Source organism: Bufo gargarizans, chromosome 5, assembly GCF_014858855.1.
Source record: "Bufo gargarizans isolate SCDJY-AF-19 chromosome 5, ASM1485885v1, whole genome shotgun sequence".
Taxonomy (NCBI): domain Eukaryota; kingdom Metazoa; phylum Chordata; class Amphibia; order Anura; family Bufonidae; genus Bufo; species Bufo gargarizans.
This window is the reverse complement of record NC_058084.1, coordinates 6721310-6747498: the sequence shown is the minus strand read 5'-3', so window position 1 is coordinate 6747498 and position 26189 is coordinate 6721310. Positions and strand designations below refer to the sequence as shown.

General features: G+C 44.4%; 1 protein-coding gene across 2 annotated transcripts in view; it reads left to right on the top strand.

Moving 5' to 3' along the window:
• Positions 1 to 26189, top strand: part of DNAAF11 (dynein axonemal assembly factor 11) — a 77543-nt gene that overhangs the window by 39725 nt on the left and 11629 nt on the right. For both annotated transcript variants that reach the window (XM_044294102.1, XM_044294101.1), the window contains exons 8-10: positions 878 to 943; positions 3691 to 3760; positions 21008 to 21103. In XM_044294102.1, the coding sequence (XP_044150037.1) occupies positions 878 to 943; positions 3691 to 3760; positions 21008 to 21103 (232 nt within the window). The remainder of the gene's footprint in view (positions 1 to 877; positions 944 to 3690; positions 3761 to 21007; positions 21104 to 26189) is intronic.

Below are 26189 nucleotides of genomic sequence, written 5' to 3'. Positions count from 1 at the left end.
TATAGTAGTTATATTCTTGTACATAGGGGGCAGTATTATAGTAGTTATATTCCTGTACATAGGAGCAGTATTATAGTAGTTATATTCTTGTACATAGAAGCAGTATTATAGTAGTTATATTCTTGTACATAGGAGCAGCATTATAGTAGTTATATTCTTGTACATAGGAGCAGTATTATAGTAGTTATATTCTTGTACATAGGAGGCAGTATTATAGTAGTTATAATCTTGTACATAGGAGCAGTATTATAGTAGATATATTCTTGTACATAGGAGCAGTATTGTAGTAGTTATATTCTTGTACATAGGAGCAGTATTATAGTAGTTATATTCTTGTACATAGGAGGCAGTATTATAGTAGTTATATTCTTGTACATAGGAGGCAGTAATTTAGTAGTAATATTCTTGTACATAGGAGGCAGTATTATAGTAGTTATATTCCTGTACATAGGAAGGCCGTATTATAGTAGTTATATTCTTGTATATAGGAGCAGTATTATAGTAGTTATATTCTTGTATATAGGAGGCAGTATTATAGTAGTTATATTCTTGTACATAAGAGGCAGTATTATAGTAGTTATATTCTTGTATATAGGAGCAGTATTATAGTAGTTATATTCTTGTACATAAGAGGCAGTATTATAGTAGTTATATTCCTGTACATAGGAGCAGTATTATAGTAGTTATATTCTTGTACATAGCAGGCAGTATTATAGTAGTTATATTCTTGTACATAGGAGCAGTATTATAGTAGTTATATTCTTGTACATAGGTTGCATTATTACGGTATTTATATTATTGTATATAGGGGCAGTAATTCTACACAGGTGTCATTAGTGATAAGATGATTTCTCTTTACTGACACTCTTATGTACAGATTGGATTTCTCTTTGGTTGATGATGAAGAGAACAATCAGTTCATCTTGGACCTCGGGATCTACCGGTATGTTTTGTCTTATATTTCAATGGATAATATTATAGCTCATAAACATTTCATTATTACTACTGTGCCTTTTTTGGGGTTTGGAAAAAAATCACGGGAAATAATGCACTAACGCAATAGATGCAAACATTATATATGGATTAAGCCGTCATTCTGATATCATAAAATCTGGACTCTGAGCCAATATATTTTGATCAAAACACATCTGTGCCAGCCTACCAGCGCCAAGGTGGTTTCAGTCAGGCAGGTCCTACTCTAAACTTACCTATGCCATTGGGCATCTACATTTAGGAGAGCAGACCCTGCACATATAGTGTGCTGCTCCTTGTTACCTCTGTGTGCACCAAGCAACCTATGAGAGGAGGAGCACGCACAGCTATATATACCACCTAGTCAAGGTCTCCTGTGGAAAAGGCGGGGCAAAAAGTGCACAAGAATGCTGCTCCCCTGATAATAGGAACACATTCACACTTGAAGATGCACCTTGGTACATATAGCTGTGTGTGCTCCTCTCATCGGTTGCTTGGTGTACATAGAGATAACTAGGAGCAGCACACTATATGTACAGGGTCTGCTCTCCTGAATATAGATGCCTAATGGCATAGGTAGGTTTAGAGTAGGACCTGCCTGACTGAGACCACCTTGGCGCGGGTAGGCGGGCACAGATGTTTTTTGATCAAAGTATATTGGCCGAGAGTCTCAGATTTGATCAGACTGAGAGTTTAGTCCATATATAATGCTTGCTTCTGTTGTGTTATTGTGCATTATTTTCCATGATTTTTTCCATATAAATGTAGCCACGTACATCCGAATATTTAGTTCTCATATCGTGCAGGATGTTTTGTATCTCTGTCTTTTTTGGTGTTCCCCATATTCAGCAAAATGTATTTTTTCTTAAACATATAGCATATTTTTGTTGGATTTTTGGCTGCAAATTCAGTATTAAAGTTCTGCATTAAAAATATATCAACAAAGTGCAGCGCTTTTGAATGAAGTTTAACCCCTCAGTGACCAGTGATGTGCCTTTTATGGCGGTCATTAAGGGGTCTTAGGCCTCATGCACACGACCGTTGTGTGCATCCGTGGCCGTTGTGCCGTTCTCCGTTTTTTTTCGCGGACCCATTGACTTTCAATGGGTCCGTGGAAAAATCGGAAAATGCACCGTTTTGCAGCCGAGGCCGTGATCCGTGTATCCTGTCCGTCAAAAAAATATGACCTGTCCTATTTTTTTGACGGACAACGGTTCACGGGCCCATTCAAGTCAATGGGTCCGTGAAAGAACACGGATGCACACAAGATTGGCATCCGTGTCCGTGATCCGTGGCCGTAGGTTGCTTTCATACAGACGGATCCGAAGATCCGTCTGCATAAAAGCTTTTTCTGATCTAAGTTTTCACTTCGTGAAAACTCATATCCGACAGTATATTCTAACACAGAAGCGTTCCCATGGTGATGGGGACGCTTCTAGTTAGAATACACTACAAACTTTGTACAAGACTGCCCCCTGCTGCCTGGCAGCACCCGATCTCTTACAGGGGGATATGATAGCACAATTAACCCCTTCAGGTGCGGCACCTAAAGGGGTTAATTGTACTATCATATTCCCCTGTAAGAGATCAGGGCTGCCAGGCAGCAGGGGGCAGACCCCCCCCCCTCCCCAGTTTGAATATCGTTGGTGGCACAGTGTGCACCCCCCATCGGGCCCCCCTTCCTCCCTTTAATGTTAGAAATCGTTGGTGGCACAGTGTGCGCCCACCATCGCCCCCCCCCCTCCCTCCCTCTATTGTAATAAATCGTTGGTGGCACAGTGTGCGCCCACCATCGCCCCCCCCCTCCCTCCCTCTATTGTAATAAATCGTTGGTGGCACAGTGTGCGCCCACCATCGGCCCCCCCTCCCTCTATAGCAGTAACAACATTGGTGGCAGTGTGCGGCCTCCCATTCCCCCCCCCCCATCATTGGTGGCAGCGGAGTTCCGATCGGAGTCCCAGTTTAATCGCTGGGGCTCCGATCGGTAACCATGGCAACCAGGAAGCTACTGCAGCCCTGGTTGCCATGGTTACTTAGCAATAGTACAACAGTAGAAGATTCATACTTACCTGCTTGCTGCTGCGATGTCTGTGAACGGCCGGGAGCTCCTCCTACTGGTAAGTGACAGTTCTTTAGCAATGCGCCGCACAGACCTTTCACTTACCAGTAGGTGGAGCTCCCGGCCGGACACAGACATCGCAGCAGCAAGCAGGTAACTATGAGTCTTCTACTATTGTACTATTGCTAAGTAACCATGGCAACCAGGAGATGCAAAAACATTTTCTTCTTTAAAAAAAATTAAAAAAAATAGTTTTTATTGTGCAAAAGTAGTAAAACGTTAAAGAGAACTGGATTAGTTGCCCATAGCAACCAATCAGATTCCACCTTTCATTTCTGACAGCTCCTTTGGAAAATGAAAGGTGGAATCTGATTGGCAACTAAACCAGTCCTACTTTACACCAGTTTAATAAAAGACCCCATATACGTACTTGGTATCGCTGTAATCGTACTGACCCAGAGAATAAAGTTATCATGTCATTTATGCCAAAAAATGAACACAAAAAGAATGTATAACTTAAAAACTCAGTGGTAGTATTCCAATAGATCGGATGTTCTTGGACGTAATAAGTTTAGGTACCAGAGGCAAAAAAGCAATGAGAGCTTTTGGATCTTTTCTCTGGTTGTACTTATTTATGACAGTTCTCTGTTTTCTTACAGACACCTGGACACTTCTCTTGTTGATGTCGATGTTCAACCAAACTATGTCAGGATTCTGGTCAAAAGCAAGGTAACTGAAAACCGCAATAAATAGTAAAAAATAAGTAAAGTAAAAGCTTGTATAGTTATGTTTAAAAATCAACTGTCCAATGTAACAGGTTTTTACTAATGGCACATAGAAGGCAGTATTATAGCAGTTATATTCTTGTACATAGGAGCAGTATTATAGCAGTTATATTCTTGTACATAGGAGGCAGTATTATAGTAGTTATATTCTTGTACATAGGAGCAGTATTATAGCAGTTATATTCTTGTACATAGGAGGGAGTATTATAGTAGTTATATTCTTTTACATAGGAGCAGTATTATAGTAGTTATATTCTTGTACATAGGAGGCAGTATTATAGTAGTTATATTCTTGTACATAGGAGGCAGTATTATAGTAGTTATATTCTTGTACATAGGAGGCAGTATTATAGTAGTTAAATTCTTGTACATAGAGGGCAGTATTATAGCAGTTATATTCTTGTACATAGGAGCAGTATTATAGCAGTTATATTCTTGTACATAGGAGGCAGTATTATAGTAGTTATATTCTTGTACATAGGAGCAGTATTATAGTAGTTATATTCTTGTACATAGGAGGCAGTATTATAGTAGTTATATTCTTGTACATAGGAGGCAGTATTATAGTAGTTATATTCTTGTACATAGGAGGCAGTATTATAGTAGTTAAATTCTTGTACATAGAGGGCAGTATTATAGTAGTTATATTCTTGTACATAGGAGGCAGTATTATAGTAGTTATAGTCTTGTACATAGGAGCAGTATTATAGTAGTTATATTCTTGTACATAGGAGCAGTATTATAGTAGTTATATTCTTGTACATAGAAGCAGTATTATAGTAGTTATATTCTTGTACATAGGAGGCAGTATTATAGGAGTTATATTCTTGTACATAGGAGCAGTATTATAGTAGTTATATTCTTGTACATAGGAGCAGTATTATAGTAGTTATATTCTTATACATAGGAGCAGCATTATAGTAGTTATATTCTTGTACATAGGAACAGTATTATAGTAGTTATATTCTTGTACATAGGAGGCAGTATTATAGTAGTTATATTCTTGTACATAGGAGCAGTATTATAGTAGTTATATTCTTGTACATAGGAGCAGTATTATAGTAGTTATATTCTTAACCATATTTCTTTTTATTAAAGTAAAATCAAGGCCATATGCCCACACATGACATCAGTACAGTGACATTAAGGCACAAGAATAAATATCCATCATACAAGTCACGTGTAGACACAACAAGCGATTATAGCCATCAGTCAGAGATATACAGCAAGAGCGGGGGAGGGGGAACATGGGAAGGAACATTTAGGGAGGAGAGGGGGTAGGGAGAACAGGGAAGGGAAGAAACCTGCTCTGTCATGTAAAATTCCTATACGCTCTCCACGGGGACCACAATTTTAAGAAGCGGGGACGTGTGTTGGTTTCCCAATGCGCCAGCTCCTCAAAGCGGTATATCTGGTCCACCTTATCGGTCCACATAGGGAGAGTCGGAGGGGAGTCATCTTTCCATAGAAAGGGTATAAGTAACTTAGCTGCTGTGATCAGCATCGTCGGGAGATTGTTCTTGGCGGGAGTGAGGGTACTATTAGGGCACCATAACAGGACGAGCTTAGCGTCCAGGACAATCCTGGTTTTGCAGATATGATTTATCAGTGACTCTACCAGTTTCCAATACGATTGGATCTTATGGCATTGCCACCAGATGTGTGACAAGGAGCCAGTTTCTATGCCACACCTCCAGCACTGTTCAGGAACTTCTGGGTTCAACTTATGCAAGAATTCAGGCGTTTTGTACCACCTGCTAAGGAGCTTAAAGGAATTCTCCTGAATCCTCACACAACGGTTGAAGCCGTGTGAGTGGGCTAAGACAAAGGCTCTCTCCGGTTCTGTAAGAGTCAGAGATAGCTCCCGCTCCCAGGAGGTCACATATCGGAGCTCCGGGGGTAAGGAGGAGAGCATTTCCTTATACATCTGGGACAGTGGTCTAAGGAGGGGTTTAATAGTTAAGACTTTCCTCTCGAGCCAGGAAGGGGAACTACTACCAGCAAAGGACCCAGTACATAACGCAGTATCCCTTTTGAAATTTGCCAAATGGAAAAATGGTGCAGCTTTAACCTCAGGGCGGTCCATTATGGAACCCCAGTGTAAACTACCGTCTGGGAGAAGGACATCCCGCAGGGACAAGTCAGCGAGCCTAGACCAGATCCCAGAGGGGTTTGACACAGAAGGGTGAATGTAGCTTTGCAATAATTTAAGAGGCATACAGGGATTCGGGAAGCTAAATAGATGAGATTGAACCATTTTGGACCACTCTACCAGCATTCCCTTCCAGACCGGAGAAGATGCGTAGTGATTGGCTGAGAAAGGCCTAACACCCCATAAAGTAAGCTGGTCTTGGTTGGTGAGCAGTACAGACTCAAGACGTGAGCAAAGGGAGCTAGATTGGCGGGATAGAGTAGCCACACATCTACACAGCTGAACAGCAGTATAATATGACTTTACATCTGGCATCCCAAAGCCTCCAAACCTCCTATCCCTTGTGAGGACAGAATAGGCAATACGGGGCGATTTGCCATTCCAGAGGAAGCGTGTGAACACTCGGCGGACTTCTGTGAAATATGAGTTAGGAAGCCAAATAGGGAGGGATTGCAACAAATATAAAAATTTGGGGAGGATAAAGGTTTTAAGGTAATTTTTCCTTCCGATCCAGGAAACAAATGGAAGTTTCAGATTTTGCAGATGGTTGCGGACAGTTTGCAGGAGCGGCACATAGTTGAGGGAGGCTAGATCCTGGACAGTAGCCGAGATATGTGTCCCCAAAAACGTAATGTCTCTGGAGGCCCAGGTAAACGGGGTGCTGCGCTTAAGATTGTTGACCACAGTTTGGGGACAGGAAATGTTGAGCGCCATGGATTTCCCATAATTTATTTTAAAAATAGATACGAATCCAAAATCCTCAAATATATTCAGCAATTTGGGCAAGGCCTCTCTAGGATTGGAGGTCATGACTAAAAGGTCATCCGCAAATGCTGCAGTAACATGGGTATAGGGGCCCACCTGAAGGCCTTTGATACCCGGGTCCGCTCTAATTGTACATAAAAGGGTCTCCATCACTAATACGAATAATGCAGGAGAGAGGGGACATCCTTGCCTCGTTCCATTGGTGATGCGAAATGGTGGGGATAGTGCTCCATTGACTTTGACCATGGCAGAGGGGGCCGAATATAAAGTGAAAATGGCGTTAACAAACTGATCTGGGAGGCCAAACTTCGATAGGGTCCGCGACATAAAGTGCCAACTGACCCTGTCGAAGGCCTTTTCCGCATCTGTACTCACCAAGACTAAGGGCTTAGAGGATCGTTTGGCCCAGTTAATAAGATGGAGAAGCCGCACCGTGTTTTCAGACCCCTGTCTGCCATGGACAAAACCTACTTGCTCCTCATGGACAATATCAGGCAGAACGTCTTGGAGCCTGGAAGCCAAAATCTTCGCCCACCACTTCACATCATTATTAAGCAAGGAGATCGGCCTATAGTTACTGCAGCAAGTCGGGTCCTTGTTTTCCTTGTGGAGGACAGTAATGTGCGCCAACAAGGAGTGAGGTGCAAGGGAGCCCCCAGTAAGAAGGTAATTGCACAAATTCCTGAAACGAGGGATTAAAACATCCTGAAAGGATTTATAGTAGGCTATGGAAAATCCATCGGGCCCAGGGCTTTTACCCGAAGGGATAGACATGAGAACCGTACGAATCTCCGAATCAGAGATGGGCCTAGTCAGAAGGGAAGCCTTGGATGAGGATATGGAAGGGAGGTTCAGGGTCTGCAAAAATTTGTCTGTGGCCTCGGAGAGATCATTAGGGGTAGCCCCAGTTGGAGGGGGTAAATTACAGTCATGTGAAAAAATTAGGACACCCTTTGAAAGCATGTGGTTTTTTGTAACATTTTTAATAAAAGGTTATTTCATCTCCGTTTCAACAATACAGAGAGATTAAAGTAATCCAACTAAACAAAGAAAACTGAAGAAAAGTCTTTTCAAGATCTTCTGTAAATGTCATTCTACAAAAATGCCTATTCTAACTGAGGAAAAAGATAGGACACCCTCACATGTATTCCCTCTTAAATTGGCTCAGATCTCACACATGTATATCACACCAGGTGCACATAATTAGTAGATCGTTACTCTGCATGTTGAATGAGGCTTGCCCTATTTAAACCTCAGACATTTAGTTTGGTGTGCTCCTGACTGTTGAAGTGAGAGTGAGCACCATGGTGAGAGCAAAAGAGCTGTCAGAGGACTTCAGAAAAAAGATTGTAGCAGCCTATGAGTCTGGGAAGGGATTTAAAAAGATCTCAAAAGATTTTGAAATCAGCCATTCCACTGTCCGGAAGATAGTCTACAAGTGGAGGGCTTTCAAAACAACTGCCAACATGCCCAGGACTGGTCGCCCCAGCAAGTTCACCCCAAGAGCAGACCGCAAGATGCTAAAAGAGGTCTCCAAAAACCCTAAAGTGTCATCTCGAGAACTACAGCAGGCTCTGGCTACTGTTGATGTAGAAGTACATGCCTCTACAATCAGAAAGAGACTGTACAAGTTTAACTTGCATGGGAGGTGTGCAAGGAGGAAACCTTTGCTTTCCAAGAGAAACATCGAGGCCAGACTGACATTTGCCAGAGATAAAGTTGACAAAGACCAGGACTTCTGGAATAATGTTCTTTGGACAGATGAGTCCAAAATTGAATTATTTGGACACAACAGCAGAGGACATGTTTGGCGTAAACCAAACACAGCATTCCAAGAAAAGAACCTCATACCAACTGTGAAGCATGGAGGTGGAAGTGTCATGGTTTGGGGCTGCTTTGCTGCAGCAGGACCTGGTCAGCTCACCATCATAGAATCCACGATGAATTCTACTGTGTATCAGAAGGTGCTTGAAGAACATGTGAGACCATCAGTTAGAAAATTAAAGCTGAAGCGGAACTGGACCATGCAACATGACAATGACCCAAAACATACTAGTAAATCAACCAAAGATTGGCTGAAAAAGAAGAAATGGAGAGTCCTGGAATGGCCAAGTCAAAGTCCAGATTTGAATCCCATTGAGATGCTGTGGGGTGACTTGAAAAGGGCTGTACGTGCAAGAAACCCCTCAAACATCTCACAGCTGAAAAAGTTCTGCATTGAGGAGTGGGGTAAAATTTCCTCAGACCGATGTCGAAGACTGGTAGATGGCTACAAGAACCGTCTCACTGCAGTTATTTCAGCCAAAGGAGGTAACACTCGCTATTAGGGGCAAGGGTGTCCTATCTTTTTCCTCAGTTAGAATAGGCATTTTTGTAGAATGACATTTACAGAAGATCTTGAAAAGACTTTTCTTCAGTTTTCTTTGTTTAGTCGGATTACTTTAATCTCTCTGTATTGTTGAAACGGAGATGAAATAACCTTTTATTAAAAATGTTACAAAAAACCACATGCTTTCAAAGGGTGTCCTAATTTTTTCACATGACTGTATATAATGCCTCATAGAAGGCGCAAAATGCTTTGGCGACATCTGCGGTGGACTTATGTACCGTTCCCTTGGAATCTTTAATAGAGGAAACAAAGGAGTCCGAGAACTGCTTCTTGGCAATGGCCGACATCAGTCTGTTTCCTCTATTTCCATGGGCATAAGCCTTGAAACGTGATCGTAACACCAGCTTCGCAGAGGTGACATTTAATAAATTTTTTAAGCGCGTTCTGGCTTCAGTCAGTTCTGCCAACGTGCTTAAGGCTCGTGATTCCTTGTGGGAGGACTCAAGGCGAGCGATGGACGCCAGTAAGGCATCTAAAGCCTGCATCCTTTGTTTTTTTACATAAGCCCCAAGGGCAATGAGTTCCCCCCTGATAACTACCTTGTGAGATTCCCATAATATGGAAGGAGAAGGAGGGGAGTCTGGAGTATCATTTAGCGCAAAAAAATTCTGAAATCAAGGCCTTAATTTTGCCAGCGTGTGTAGGATCTAAAACCAAAGTGTCATTGAGACGCCATAAGCGCTCTTTCCTCTGAGGACCGGACAGGGAGAGGTTAATAATAACAGGGGCATGGTCGGACAGTGTGATGTTACCTATCCGGGCTCCAGAGACATTACGTATATGCGAATCGGATAGGAACAGATAATCCAATCCGTGGAAAGACATCTTGGCATGCGAGTAAAATGTGTAATCTCGGCCATTGGGGTTTAGAGTACGCCAGACATCCAAGACCTTCAGCCTTCTCAGAGAAACTTTTAGCCTTTTCAAGAGCCTATAGGACACAGAGGGTCTGCCCACCGAGGTGTCCACCGCTGGCTCTAGAGCAACATTGAAGTCGCCCCCTAAAACCAATAACCCCTCTGAAAAGGAGGATAATAAAGCAAGGGACTGAACGAGCCATGGTACTTGGCCTTTATTAGGGGCATACAAATTGGCAAACGTCACTGGGGAATCACCCAGTACACCCTTTACAAAGATGTACCTGCCCTCTGGGTCTGCAGAGGTATCGGTATGCTTGAAGGGAAGGCACTTATGCACAGCTATACTAACTCCCCTACTAGCAGAATCATGGGTACTGTGAAACCATTGGAGAAATTTCTTAGGGGGAAAGTTAGGGATTTTGCCTGTTCTGAAGTGGGTCTCCTGCAGAAAAGCCACTGAAACTTTATCCCTCAGAAGGAGAGACAGCGTTTGAGACCTTTTGCATGGCTCGTTCAGTCCATGTGCATTTAGCGAGGCGACTACAATAGAAGACATTTCGGCATACAATCAGGTGGGTAAGAGCCCATGACACCCATGGGAGCACTGAATAGCACACAGTTGATATGAGCAGAGGAAAGGAAAGGGGGGAGAGGAGAACATAGAAAATAAAATAGGGGAGATAACCATAAACATATTAAACTGGCAAATGACCAGCTCGGACAAGTACCCATCCGAGGTGGAGTGAATGCTTTACTTATCACCAGCCAAGACAGGATTGGACTGGCGAGGGGGCAAGTAAAGCACCGTATGGTCCGAAACATATAGACCAGAACACAAATACGTCCAGCACCGGTATCTATCCGGTCTTCACCCTTCAGGTGGGGAATAGAGCTCGCAGTCCCAGAGGTAGCGACCAGTGGAAACAGAGAAGCGTCACAAATCTGTTATGACATCATATATAAAACATAGACCCGAAATATAATGTAGGCCGTAAAATGGAAACCAGGGGAGAGGCCAAGTTCGCCTATAATAAACATTAAAACAGGAGGTTGAGAGACAGTCATCTCCAGGCCTGGAGAAATGAGATATCAACGATACATGCTTACGAACATGGCCGGAGCGGCGGGCTCAGATGAGGGCCCTGTCCATCTTGCCGCGTCCCAAACGATCCGATCTGCCTGCGGAGGCCTTCTGCCAGGCCGAGACACGAGGTGGAGTAGGTAGGGGGCCATCTTGGTCGGCCGGTAACCATGAAGGGATTTCCACAGGGGGAACATCCAGGGACCTCCAAACAGAATCAAGATCCGCTGGTGAGCGTACGGTAAGTAGTTTACCATTCCTGGAGACCGCCAGCCCAAAAGGATATAGCCATCGGAACTGAGTCGACGTCTTCCGCAGGACATCCAGGAGAGGCTTGAACAGGCGCCGCTTGGCCAAGGTGGATGGCGCGAGATCCTGGAACATCTGGATCGGGGTATTTTCGTACTCAAGTACCTCCATCTCGCGTTGCCATTTCAGGAGGGCTGCGGTGTCGACGTAGCTCAACAGGCCACAAATCACGTCACGTGGTGGCTCTTGCGGTTTAGGCCTGGGGCGCAGCGCCCTATGTATGCGCTCCACCACGATTCCTGCCGCTCTATCCGGATCAAGCATCATGGAAAATATTTCGCGCGCAACTGTCGGTAAGGCCTCCGCCGCAATCGACTCAGGTAGGCCGCGAATGCGAATGTTGCGCCGGCGACTACGATTTTCCTGATCCTCCAGCTTCAGGAAGGCATCGTTCAGTAAGGCCTTGTGAGACGTCAGCACCTCCGAAGCTTTACCCTCATAAGTCATGATAGCTTCTTGTGCTGTTTCTAACGAGACAACCCTCTGACCCAGGTGCTTTATATCATCCTTAATGTCTGACAAGTCTTGCTTAAGAGGCGAGAGGGCAGCTTCAAGGACACGTCGGAGAGTCCGTTCTGAGAGGGGCTTATCTCTGGGTCTCCCGTCTGAGATATCGGAGCCGCTGCCTGCGTCTGAGATGTCTCCTGCATCGGAGTCATGAGTAATAGATGCCGCCATATTGGGGCCCTTCTGAGCAGTAAGCCTCTGTGTTTTCCGAAGAAACTTCTCCATCTCTGGTAATTTGGAGCGCAGTGGGGTCGACTCTGAGCTTCCTCTGTTCTTATCTTTGCCAGGTTTCCCCATAATCAATCAAATTAGAAGCTTAAATAGGGCAAATGAGCCGGAATGCTGGAGGAGCTCAAGCGTGTGCAGCCATTCAGCAGCGTGGCTAGGCTCCGCCCCTATAGTAGTTATATTCTTGTACATAGGAGCAGTATTATAGTAGTTATATTCCTGTACATTGGAGGCAGTATTATAGTAGTTATATTCTTGTACATAGGAGGCAGTATTATAGTAGTTATATTCTTGTACATAGGAGCAGTATTATAGTAGTTATATTCTTGTACATAGGAGGCAGTATTATAGTAGTTATATTCTTGTACATAGAAGCAGTATTATAGTAGTTATATTCTTGTACATAGGGGCAGTATTATAGTAGTTATATTCTTGTACATAGGAAGCAGTATTATAGTAGTTATATTCTTGTACATAGGAGCAGTATTATAGTAGTTATATTCTTGTACATAGGAGCAGTATTATAGTAGTTATATTCTTGTACATAGGAGGCAGATATTATAGTAGTTATATTCTTGTACATAGGAGGCAGTATTATAGTAGTTATATTCTTGTACATAGGAGCAGTATTATAGTAGTTATATTCTTGTACATAGGAGCAGTATTATAGTAGTTATATTCTTGTACATAGGAGGCAGTATTATAGTAGTTATATTCTTGTACATAGGAGGCAGTATTATAGTAGTTATATTCTTGTACATAGGAGGCAGTATTATAGTAGTTATATTCTTGTACATAGGAGCAGTATTATAGTAGTTATATTCTTGTACATAGGAGGCAGTATTATAGTAGTTATATTCTTGTACATAGAAGCAGTATTATAGTAGTTATATTCTTGTACATAGGGGCAGTATTATAGTAGTTATATTCTTGTACATAGGAAGCAGTATTATAGTAGTTATATTCTTGTACATAGGAGCAGTATTATAGTAGTTATATTCTTGTACATAGGAGCAGTATTATAGTAGTTATATTCTTGTACATAGGAGGCAGATATTATAGTAGTTATATTCTTGTACATAGGAGGCAGTATTATAGTAGTTATATTCTTGTACATAGGAGCAGTATTATAGTAGTTATATTCTTGTACATAGGAGCAGTATTATAGTAGTTATATTCTTGTACATAGGAGCAGTATTATAGTAGTTATATTGTTGTACATAGGAGCAGTAGTATAGTAGTTATATTCTTGTACATAGGAGCAGTATTATAGTAGTTATATTCCTGTACATAGGAGCAGTATTATAGTAGTTATATTCTTGTACATAGGAGCAGTATTATAGTAGTTATATTCTTGTACATAGGAGCAGTATTATAGTAGTTATATTGTTGTACATAGGAGCAGTAGTATAGTAGTTATATTCTTGTACATAGGAGCAGTATTATAGTAGTTATATTCCTGTACATAGGAGCAGTATTATAGTAGTTATATTCTTGTACATAGGAGGCAGTATTATAGTAGTTATATTATTGTACATAGGCAGTATTATAGTAGTTATATTCTTGTACATAGGAGGCAGTATTATAGTAGTTATATTCTTGTAACTGGGAGGCAGTATTATGGTAGCTATTTTTTGTACATAGGAGGCCTGTAAAATTGAGTGTGTGTAGATATATATATATATATATATATATTGTACACTTGGAAGTATTATAATTGGTTTAGTTTTTTGATAAAAGCTGCAGTGCTATAGATTCATGTCTCCAAGTGAATAATATCTGGGCCTTGCAGTACTGACAGAGCGGTGTGAACTAGCACCTGGGCAGGTATTCTGATTATTACATCAGCTGTTTAGTGTCCGGTACTTATCAGTCCATGTTGTATAGTTGAAATAAAGTGGCCAAATGGGAGGAAATGCTCAAAACCCCCAAACACTGTAGCGTGTTTATAACCGGGGGAGCAATTCCTCTGCATTTGATCCGTTGCTAACGGCAATCCCCAGCAAAAATGCATACAATGGAGGATGTCGGCAGTGGACCACATGCACCACAATGGCATCCTACACAAGATGGGATAATGTGTGGATGCAAATATAAAAATACATAAATCACTGCAGTTGCATATCATTGTGGTGCACCTTTCGCAGTGATTCATGTTGTATAGTTACCCAGCGTCCCGGCAGATGCTCATGTACAGAGTCTGGCGTATAGACGGATTTCATCTGGGATTTTCTTTGTAATTACAGATAAAAGTAAATCTGTTTGCTCGGAGAGTTCTGATAAATCTCTTCTCACGTCTCTGCTCCTGACATCCACTTGGGAGTTGAGTTACAGAATTTTATCTGATCTGTCATTGCCCGCTGCTCATTTCATCAATCACCCTCCGCAGATGTGCGAATATCTCCTCCATCCCCATCAGATGAGTGACCAAAACTCTAAGGTTTCTAAAGTAAAACATTTCTTAAAATTATGCTGTAATCTAAAAGGCTAGATAACTTTACTGCCTTTTACAAGATAGACCCACTTATCTCCTGAAATACTCTGTGCCACTGGGGACCTTGCTCCTGTGATCAGGAACATTCACACAATCACCTTGCCCCAGTCACATCTAATCAGATAAGTAAACGGTGACTACCTCCTACAAGGACAGCGCTCTCCTTTCCTGAAACACTCTGTGCTGCTGATGACCTGGCTCCTTTCATTTTGTAAGGCATCATTCACACGGCCGTGACAGGATGATCATTAGTTCATCCGCGAAGAATCCGTGTTTGGCTGTCCGTGTGTCATCTGTGTTCTCCATGAAAAACCACAGACCAAACGCGGATGGCGCCCGTGTCGTGTTCGTAGTTTTCACAGATCCATAGACTATAATGTGCATGATCCATAATCATGGAGAAACGTAGGCATGGTGTCACCATGGACCCACCATGTGTGGACAGCCACTAATGTGTGAATACACACCTTCTATTTAATGGATATACAGTACAGACCAAAAGTTTGGACACACCTTCTCATTCAAAGAGTTTTCTTTATTTTCATGACTATGAAAATTGTAGATTCACACTGAAGGCATCAAAACTATGAATTAACACATGTGGAATTATATACATAACAAAAAAGTGTGAAAAAAACAGAAAATATGTCATATTCTCGGTTCTTCAAAGTAGCCACCTTTTGCTTTGATTACTGCTTTGCACACTCTTGGCATTCTCTTGATGAGCTTCAAGAGGTAGTCACCTGAAATGGTTTTCACTTCACAGGTGTGCCCTGTCAGGTTTAATAAGTGGGATTTCTTGCCTAATGGGGTTGGGACCATCAGTTGCGTTGTGGAGAAGTCAGGTGGATACACAGCTGCTAGTCCTACTGAATAGACTGTTAGAATTTGTATTATGGCAAGAAAAAAGCAGCTAAGTAAAGAAAAACGAGTGGCCATCATTACTTTAAGAAATGAAGGTCAGTCAGTCCGAAAAATTGGGAAAACTTTGAAAGTGTCCCCAAGTGCAGTCACAAAAACCATCAAGCGCTACAAAGAAACTGTCTCACATGCGGACCGCCCCAGGAAAGGAAGACCAAGAGTCACCTCTGCTGCGGAGGATAAGTTCATCCGAGTCACCAGCCTCAGAAATCGCAGGTTAACAGCAGCTCAGATTAGAGACCAGGTCAATGCCACACAGAGTTCTAGCAGCAGACACATCTCTAGAACAACTGTTAAGAGGAGACTGTGTGAATCAGGCCTTCATGGTAGAATATCTGCTAGGAAACCACTGCTAAGGACAGGCAACAAGCAGAAGAGACTTGTTTGGACTAAAGAACACAAGGAATGGACATTAGACCAGTGGAAATCTGTGCTTTGGTCTGATGAGTCCAAATTTGAGATCTTTGGTTCCAACCACCGTGTCTTTGTGCGACGCAGAAAAGGTGAACGGATGGACTCTACATGCCTGGTTCCCACCGTGAAGCATGGAGGAGGAGGTGTGATGGTGTGGGGGTGCTTTGCTGGTGACACTGTTGGGGATTTATTCAAAATTGAAGGCATACTGAACCAGCATGGCTACCACAGCATCTTGTAGCGGAATGCTATTCCATCCGGTTTGCGTTTAGTTGGACCATCATTTATTTTTCAACAGGTCAATGACCCCAAACACACCTCCAGGCTGTGTAAGGGCTATTTGACCATGAAGGAGAGTGATGGGGTGCTGCACCAGATGACCTGGCCTCCACAGTCACCGGACCTGAACCCAATCGAGATGGTTTGGGGTGAGCTGGACCGCAGAGTGAAGGAAAAAGGGCCAACAAGTGCTAAGCATCTCTGGGAACTCCTTCAAGACTGTTGGAAGACCATTTCAGGTGACTACCTCTTGAAGCTCATCAAGAGAATGCCAAGAGTGTGCAAAGCAGTAATCAAAGCAAAAGGTGGCTACTTTGAAGAACCTAGAATATGACATATTTTCAGTTGTTTCACACTTTTTTGTTATGTATATAATTCCACATGTGTTAATTCATAGTTTTGATGCCTTCAGTGTGAATCTACAATTTTCATAGTCATGAAAATAAAGAAAACTCTTTGAATGAGAAGGTGTGTCCAAACTTTTGGTCTGTGCTGTATGTGCTATATGTGAGACCCCACGTGGTTTACTGACGTGTGAACGAGGCCTAAGGCCCCTTTCACATGGGCGAGTATTCCGCGCGGATGCGATGCGTGAGTTGAACGCATTGCACCCGCACTGAATACGACACATTCATTTCTATGGGGCTGTTCACTTGAGCGGTGATTTTAACGCATCACTTGTGCGTTGCCTGAAAATCGCAGCATGCTCTATATTCTGCGTTTTTCACGTAACGCAGGCCCCATAGAAATGAATGGGGTTGCGTGAAAATCGCAAGCATCCGCAAGCAAGTGCGGATGCGGTGCGATTTTCACGCACGGTTGCTAGGAGACGATCGGGATGGAGACCCGATCATTATTATTTTCCCTTATAACATGGTTATAAGGGAAAATAATAGCATTCTAAATACAGAATGCATAGTACAATAGCGCTGGAGGGGTTAAAAAAAAATATATAATTTAACTCACCTTAGTCCACTTGATCGCGCAGCCGGCATCTCTTCTGTCTTCATCTAAGCTGTGTGCAGTAACAGGACCTGTGGTGACGTCACAGTCATCACATGATCCATCACATGATCTTTTACCATGGTGATGGATCATGTGATGACTGTGACGTCACCAAAGGTCCTTGTTACTGCACAAAGCTCAGATATAGACAGAAGAGGATGCCGGGCTACGCGAGCAAGTGGATTAAGGTGAGTTAAATTATTATTATTTTTTTTTTAACCCTTCCTGCGCAATTTGACTATGCATTCTGTATTCAGAATGCTATTATTTTCCCTTATAACCATGTTATAAGGGAAAATAATACAATCTACAGAACATCGATCCCAAGCCCGAACTTCTGTGAAGAAGTTCGGGTTTGGGTACCAAACATGCGCGATTTTTCTCACGGGAGTGCAAAACGCATGACAAGGTTTTGCACTCGCGCGGAAAAATCGCGGGTGTTCCCGCAACGCACCCGCACATGTTTCCCGCACTGGCCGCGTGAAAGAGGCCTAAGTCTCAGACCGCAGCCCCCCTCTGGTCTCCGGTCTCCTGTGGACAGGTCGCTGCCTCCCACAAGATCAGCACACTGTTCCTCTGCTGCCGCCATCATTTCCATCGTCCGTGTTCTATGCTTTTCAAACTGCAATGTTAGATCCTTTAAAGTGGCTTCAGATATTATGACCTGCAGATCTGCCTTGTGTAAATGGCGGGTAGAAGAGCTGCCGGCTGTATCTGAGATAAGGAACGATTACAATTTTCTATATACCGGTAACATATTATTTAAATGTTTTTTGGGGAGCAATGGCGTGAAAAAATTTAACAATTATGCTATAGTTTGTTGGGTTTTGTCTTCATGACGTCCACCGCGTGGGTCAGTATAATTACATTAAAGGGGTTTTCCCGGACTCAGAGAGTGGTCGACCCTCCGCCGTATCTGCAGCGCCGCAATGCTGTGGCATCGGCATCCTGTTGACAGGCGCCACGTGATCCATCCAGTGATTGGCTGCAGCGGTGACCTGCCACTCATTTGGCACGTGGCCCAGTGACGTGCCGTCACTTTTTGTTTTTTTTAAGGGTACTTTCACACTTGCTATTTTCTTTTATGGCATTGAGTTCCGTCCTAGGGGCTCAATACCGGAAAAGAACTGCTCAGTTTTATCCCCATGCATTCTGAATGGAGAGCAATCTGTTCAGGATGCATCAGGATTAGTGATGGTCAGTTCGCAGTGTTCGCCAGCAAACACAGGTGGGCTGCCATCTTTAGTAAGGTAGACTCACCTGTCCGGCGATGCTCAGGTAAGCCCTGGCCGGGAGCCGGTCTGAAAGTTCAGAGGACAGCAGCCGGGGGCCTTCATTGGGCTGTTCTCGGAACTGCCCGCTCCCGGTGACTGCATTTGATTTCAGACCGGCTCCCGGCACAGGTAAGGGCTTACCTGTGGATCGCTGGATGGGTGAGTCTACCTTACTGAAGATGGTCGCCCGCATGTGTTCGCTGGCGAACACTGCTGCGCAGACCGAAAAAAATGGAAAAAAAAAATCAAAACGGATCTGTTTGTCCATATGACAAACGGACAGACGGATCCATTCTTGCAATGCATTTGTGAGACGGATCAGGATCCTGATCAGTCTTAAAATGCAGTCAGTTGGCATACGTTTTGCCGGATTCCTCTGCCGCAAGTGTGAAAGTAGCCTAAGGAGGTAGAATGAACAAAAAAACTGCAATTTTAGCATTTTTGTTTTTTTTTCAATGTTCATCGTATTGGACAAGTGATGCACAGGTCATTACAGTATTTTGATAAAAAAATAAAGTACTTTCATTTTTTTTCACTTTTCTTTTCTTATTTTTTCCTTTTTGTTTCTAGTTCTTCTGTCCCAACTCTTGTGATTCTCTTATCCCCCATATAATACACTGTAATGTTTCTGTATGGCAGTGTATTATATCAGAGTAATGCCTATTAGGCCCTAATAGACATGGCACATGGCAGACTTGGAGGCCATTAGACACGTTAGGCCCCAGGCTGCCATGACACCCCTTGGCACCGCGCGATTGCATCAATGGGTAAATAGTAACGGGGTAAGAAAGAGAGCCACCTCACTGTCTCCAACAACTTAGATGCTGCGGTTTGCATTGGAATTTCATCTGGATTTTGGCCCGTTTGCCATTTTGAAATCCACCCACATTGAGTTTCCGTGATATTTGCACACAGCATCTCGCACAGCCGCAGATTTTCCCCTCTGTGGAAATGAAATTGGCATTATGGTAATAAAAGAAGTGCAGTAAGCATGGGGACCGTGGCCGGTATTGGTTAGATGAATTTAATGGCTCTAATAGATGGCATAACGTATGTAGCAAATTATTAAAGTTACGTTTTTTGTGGCTTTTTGTTGCCATTTTATTTAATTTTTTTTTAAAAAGAAGCATACATATATGTAGTCTGGAATCTTGTCCCATAGGCTTTAAAATGTCCACAAAACAGCATATGGCCTCCTGCACACGAACGTGTGCGCTCTGTGGCCGTATTGCGGACCGCATTTGCAGATCTGCAATACACGGGTGCCCTTCCGTGGGCATTCTGCATCACGGATGCGGACCCATTCACTTCAATGGGTCCGCAAATCCGGAGATGCGGACGGAAGCACAGAACGGAAGCACCACAGAGTGCTTCCGTGGGGTTTCGTCCCGTACTTCCGTTCCGCAGAAAGATAGAACATGTCCTATCTTTTTGCGGAACAGGCGGATCGCGGACCCATTAAAGTGAATGAGTCAGCGATCCGCTGCGGCTGCCCCGCGGTCGGTGTTCGTGTTTTGCAGGCCGGCCACGGGGCGCACACGTTCGTCTATTACAAAGGTTATAAGACAAAAAAACACTGAAAATGTGGAGGGGCTTTGAGTGAAGGGGCTGCAGTGCAACATACCCCTTTGGTTTAACAGATCTGCTTAGGCTTTATTCACACAGTCATTGGGGGCCATTTACAAGGACCAGCTTCACGACAGGCGTAAATGTTAGTAAATTTGTCGGGGGCCGAAGTTGCAGCCTCTTGCACAACCCTGACACCTGCTCGACACTCCTATGTGTCGATCGCACTGCAAACGCCCATGTAACAAACTATTGTTGCACAGGGGTTAAAAAAATTGAAAAAAGGGGGTCATTTGACATTTTTACACCATAAACCGGCGAAAAATTTTCGTAAATGACCTTCATTGTTTTGGGCAGTGATTTTCATCAGTGATAGGCCGAATGCACAAGGCCGTGTTCCGCGGCCGAGAGCGGTCCGTTGTATGCCGGGCTGGATTCCTGTTCAGAGCAGGAGCGCACGGCGTCATTGGTTGCTATGACACCGTGCGCTTCATGCCGCCGCTGCACTACAGTAATACATTATACGAGTGTATTACTGTACAGCAGCGGCAACATGAAGCGCACGGCGTCATAGCAACCAATGACGCCGTGCGCTCCTGCTCTGAACAGGAATCCAGCCCGGCATACCACGGACCGCTCTCGGCCACGGAACACGGCCTTGTGCATTCGGCCATAGTGAGCCAAAACCAGGAGCGGAGCCTGCACTGAGATAATGTATATTGGAACATTTGCACCTGGTTTTGGCTCAAAATCACTGATGAAAATCACTCACCAAACACTGACTGTGTGAACAAGGCCTTATGCTGGAGTTATGCTGGTAAGCCTTGTGTCCAGATAAGACGCGGCTCCTTCATCCTGGTGATGGGGGTTTCCTAGCTCCAGGACCCTCACCAATGCTCTGTTCTCAAATATCCTTGACCTTCATGTTGGTTTGTTTTCTCTTCCAGCCCTTTCAGCTTGTCCTTCCTGAAGAAGTGAAGCCCGACAGCAGCAGTGCCAAGAGGTCGCAAACCACGGGGCATTTAGTGGTCACTATGCCGAAGGTACCTGCAGCGATGTATACTGATATCACGTACAGCGATGCTACCTATAGGTGGCACCAGAGAGGCAGTTTTCTTCCTTCTGAAAGAGAGCTTTGCATACTTTTTCCCAGGGAGCGTCGTACACAGGGAGAACCATAGAACACCTCAGAACTTCTAATATCATAACCATACACAAGTAAGGCTATGATCCTAGAAGCCTAGGTTCCAGGAGTCATTGGGTCAGTATTCCAGGACCTCCAGTTGTTAGTGGTGGTAGTTTTAGGTTGGAGCAAGTGGTAGTAAGATACATCTCTCTAAGGCCTCTTTCACACGAACGAAAGTGTGCGCTCCGTGGCCACATTGCGGACCGCATTTGCGGATCCGCAATATACGGGCGCCGTTCCGTGGGCATTCCGCATCACGGATGCGGACCCATTCACTTAAATGGATCCGCAAATCTGGAGATGCGGAACGGAAGCACAGAACGGAACCTTACGGAGGCCCTACGGAGTGCTTCCGTGGGGTTTCGCCCCGTACTTCCGTTCCGGAAAAAGATAGAACATGTCCTATCTTTTTGCGGAACATGCGGATCGCGGACCCATTAAAGTGAATGGGTCCACGATCCGCTGCGGCTGCCCCACGGTTGCTGTTCGTGCATTACGGCCCGCAATTTGCGTGCCGCAGCACTGCACGGGGCGCACACGTTCGTGTGAAAGAGGCCTTAGACACAGGAGGCATCTGTTCCCTATCCTGCCTATTCCTTGCATCTGCTGTCCAGCCCCGATCACATTGGAGGACCCTCAGTGGAGCAGTAGTTAAGTGCTCCCTGGACATCCCCCGGTCTCTGGTTCTTGTGCACGTAGCAGAGCACTTTCTCTCCTGAACATCTGGGACATGCTTCTTAGACCAGAGCATGTATTAGAAATTGTCATCCCATCTAGATCATTGCTTATGGGTCTCCATTTCAAAATGCAAAAGACCCCTTTTAACAAAATCTAAACTGAATTGAGCAACTTAACTCCTTAATGATGGATACATACGTGTGCGGGTTATGTAGCGGGCTCATGAGCTGAACCTGCTCCATACATGGCAGGTGCCGCCTGGGTAATACAGCTGACAATAGAAATTGGGGCATCTGAAAGGTTAGAGGGAGGGGTCTTCCTCTGTCCTCCTATCAGAATCACTACATCCTATATCATATTAAATTGGGCCATTAGAAAATAAAACCTGTCTCACAAAAAACAAGCCCTCATACGGCTATGGACGTATGGCTCCGGAAGGCTGGAAGTGAAAAATGAAAACTCAAAAATGGAAAATTACAGGGTCCTGAAGGAATTTATTTATATGCACAAGGTGTATGAAAATGGGTGTTCTGAATTAGACTAGCCCTTTAATAGGCGGCATGAGAGTGGCCCTGACCCTTCAGCGCCACAATATTCTGAGTGATATATTTGGTCGCTTTGTAATCTCCCCCGCTCTCCGATTGCCTTCCTGGAAAGTAATAACTGTATGCGCTGCGTCCCCAGAGGCTGCCGTGTTTGTATTGATTGCGGTGTTACCTGTGCGCTTCAGGGGCAGGATTTTCCAATGTATTATGTAACGGCCGTGGACAGGAGTAGTAAATCTCCAACTTGTCATCCATGCTAAGCAGCCGCCGATTCATCAGAGTCCTGCTGCACTTAAGAAGCCATAAAACATCAGCTCCTTTCCTGCCTCACACTGGCGCTGAGTCCCTACCCCCCCCCCCCCCCAGGTTATTAGCAGGGGTCAGCCATCCTGACATGGCATCAGATGATGATATTTGCTGCCAATGGGCTGTACAGCTGCGGCGGAAGTGCAATGGATGTAATAATATGGATAGACAGACAGTAAAGCCTCTTTAATCTAGCATCCATCAGATCATCAGATATTCTGGACTATTGGACGAGCAATATAAACAATACAAAAAAAAAAAAAAAAAAAAAGACAAGTGGTGACGCTAGGGGGGGGCTCGTCTCCGTCACCGCCTGCCATTGGCTGCTCCCCCCTGACACCGGATGTTTTAATCCGCGCACAGGGAGAAGCAGTAGTGGCGGTGCGGGGAGCGGGAGTGGTGTGGGGAGCCAGGTAAGTAGATTCAGTGTGAGGGTCCGGGCATATGGGGGTCATGTTTTAGTCTCGGATAACCCCTATAATACAAGTCACTTACTAATGTATTGTGATTGTCCATGTTGCCTCCTTTGCTGCTTTGATTCATTTTTCCATCACATTATACACAGCTCGTGTCCAGGGGTTACCGCCACCGCTGCAGCACACATTCGAGGTGGCTGGGATGGGGGCTGCTGCGCATGCGTGCCTATGTGCCTTCCCACGGTCCTGACCGCTGGAGAGGCTGGCGCTTTTTCCTGTAGAGAGCAAGCACGACCACCGCTGCTGGATTGCAGGGTGGTCGTAATTCCTGGAAACGAGCAGTGTGTAATGTGATGGAAAAATTAATCAAGCCAACAAAGGAGGCAATATGGAGAATCACAATACATTAGTAAGTGCCTTGTATTAACGTTCTCTACATGATAAATGCCATTTGCGGACGTGAGACAACCCCTTTAAGCCAGACCCTTGGCAAGCAGTGTTCCACTTTCCTGCTTCCCTTGTTGAATACGGTAGAAAAAGATGATTCAGTGTTTTTACCTTACTTTGAGTTTTTTTCCATGTGGCCAGATGTTACTTTTCAGCTTCAGATCTGCCGATTCCTTGGCTCCACTTCTGTCATCCAAGATGGCCGCACCGCTTCTCAGACTGCCTGGTGCATTCGGTAGTCCAAGACACTTCTTTCTGCCCTTGGATTGGCCGGCACGGCTCACGTGAGAGGTGCTGTCCAGTCCAAGAGCAGGGAGCGTCTTGGACGACCCAATGCACAGTATGAACCGGCCAGTCTGAGAAGCGGCGCGGCCATCTTGGATGGAGGAAGTGGAGGCCAGAGATCAGTGGATCTGCAGCTGAAAAATAACATGTCTAGCGCTAAACACGTTGGAACAGCGTCGTATGGCGTTTTTTATACCACTGAAGGAAAACACAAAACTATTGATTAGTAAACTTGCCCCATTATTTGGATAGAAATGGCGCATGTAACATCTAGGTGTGAATAGACCCGTAGACATAAATTGGTATCTCTTATTAGTCAGTAATGGCTGAATTCTCCGTCTCCCGGGGTGGTGAACATCTGATCCAAGCCCTAAGAACTGGGCCCCATCCATAATTTATCCCAAGCCATTATCCTGGAGTCCGAGAAGCACAGACGTTTTCCTCATCATCAGCCCTCCTAATCCCTACGCACACTAGCCTGTAAACCGCACGCAACGCAGCACTTCACTTTATTAGCCGCAAATAAAAAAAATTGAAAAACGGAAAAGTAACGACAAGAGTGCAAATGGGTAACGAGACGGGCTGTTTAAAGTCAGTAACCCTTTGAATGCGTTCATAAGCCAGCGTTTGTCTCAAATATCCAAACATCCAAGATACTGTATTATGAGACTAAGGGGGTCATTTATTAAGACCGGCGTTTTAGACGCCGATCTTAATAAGGCGGTGGATCCGCCAAAGTTATGTTGAGGTGCCGGCCTCTACATAACTTCAGCGCATCCACCGCCACTTCTAAATCTACGCCAGCTCCCTTGCTCGCTTAGATTTAGACCATTTTCCACGCCTTAAACAAGCGTAGAAAATGATGAATGAGACGGGCCCCTTTCCCTGCCCACTTTTGTAGACCTGTTGTGAGTAAGGAAAAGTTGCAGATTGCGGCGCAAAGAACCTTTACGCCCCACAATCTACGCCAGAAATACACCTAATATAGACGTATTTCTGTTAGTAAATAACCCCCTAACTCCTCTGCACACTGAAACGTTCCCCCAGCATGCTGAGCCGCCATGGTGCAGAGATAGCAGTCGCGTCCGTGCCTACAAGGGCACAACGGACTCTGTGGCAAGTTAGAAGATAACAGCATCATACCTCCCAACATTTGCCTCCGCCACAGTTCACAAGAAATGTTTAAGCTCAGCCCAGGAGCTTTTAATGCAAATTTGCATAAGCCCCGCCCATGTGGCAACCCGTTTCAATCCAGCGCAAAACGGGACGGTTGGAAGGTGTGCGGTATTATAAGTGGCACTTGTTGCAGATTTTGCACTGAGGCCCAGGAGCTTTGATTCACACCTCTGGCCATGTGCACAAGTTCTCTATCTTCACACTTACTAGTTATGTCATTTTTATATATTTACCTGCTTATGGGTTCACGTTATACTCCAGCTGCAGGAAAACTACAACTCTCAGCATGCCATTGCTGTCTGCGTAGAACATTAGGACATGTAGGTTCATAATTGCAGGAGTGGCGCAAGATGTAAAGCAGTGAAAAAGCACGTCACCTGGCCATTTGCACCGATTTTGAAAACCGCGCTTATTTGTGGTAAGACGGCATGCCAACAGTGATTTCCCGCTTCTCTGTGCGGCCGCAGCCTCACAGCGCCTTGTATCGGACCACACTTTGTGTGATCTTACCCTGTAACTGTTGGCAAGGACTATGGGGGTAATTTACGAACAGATATACGCCACCTTTGTGGCATATATCTGGCACAGATTCTGTCCCACACCATGTTGTGGCAGGATCTGCAACTTCTTCCCCGCTCATGCCAGGTCTAAAAAAGTGGGCATGGCGTGGGCAGGGAAGAGGATGGGCTGGCAGGCCCATCTCATTCTCAATTTCTACCGCTGATTTAGGCATATAAAATGGTCAAAATGTAAGACGGCAAGGAAGCCGGCCTACATTCAGAATTGGCGGTCGGTGGATGAAGAAGCCGGCGATATTACATAACTATGGCGATCCACCACCAGCGCAGGGCTTATTAAAGAGGACGTCTCACCGCTCCTGACATGTCTGTTTTAATAGCTTCATGTAATAACGATTCTGGAGCATCTATTCTTATGGCTCTATGTTGTGCCATTCCTTTATTATTTCTACTAGCAGTTATGAAGGAATTGCTAGCAGTCTGCAGTAAGGGTACAGAGGGGTGGTGTCCAGTTAGGGGGGGGGGGGGGGGGGGTCCCTGCATAGACTCACTCTATCCAATCAGTGCTGCCA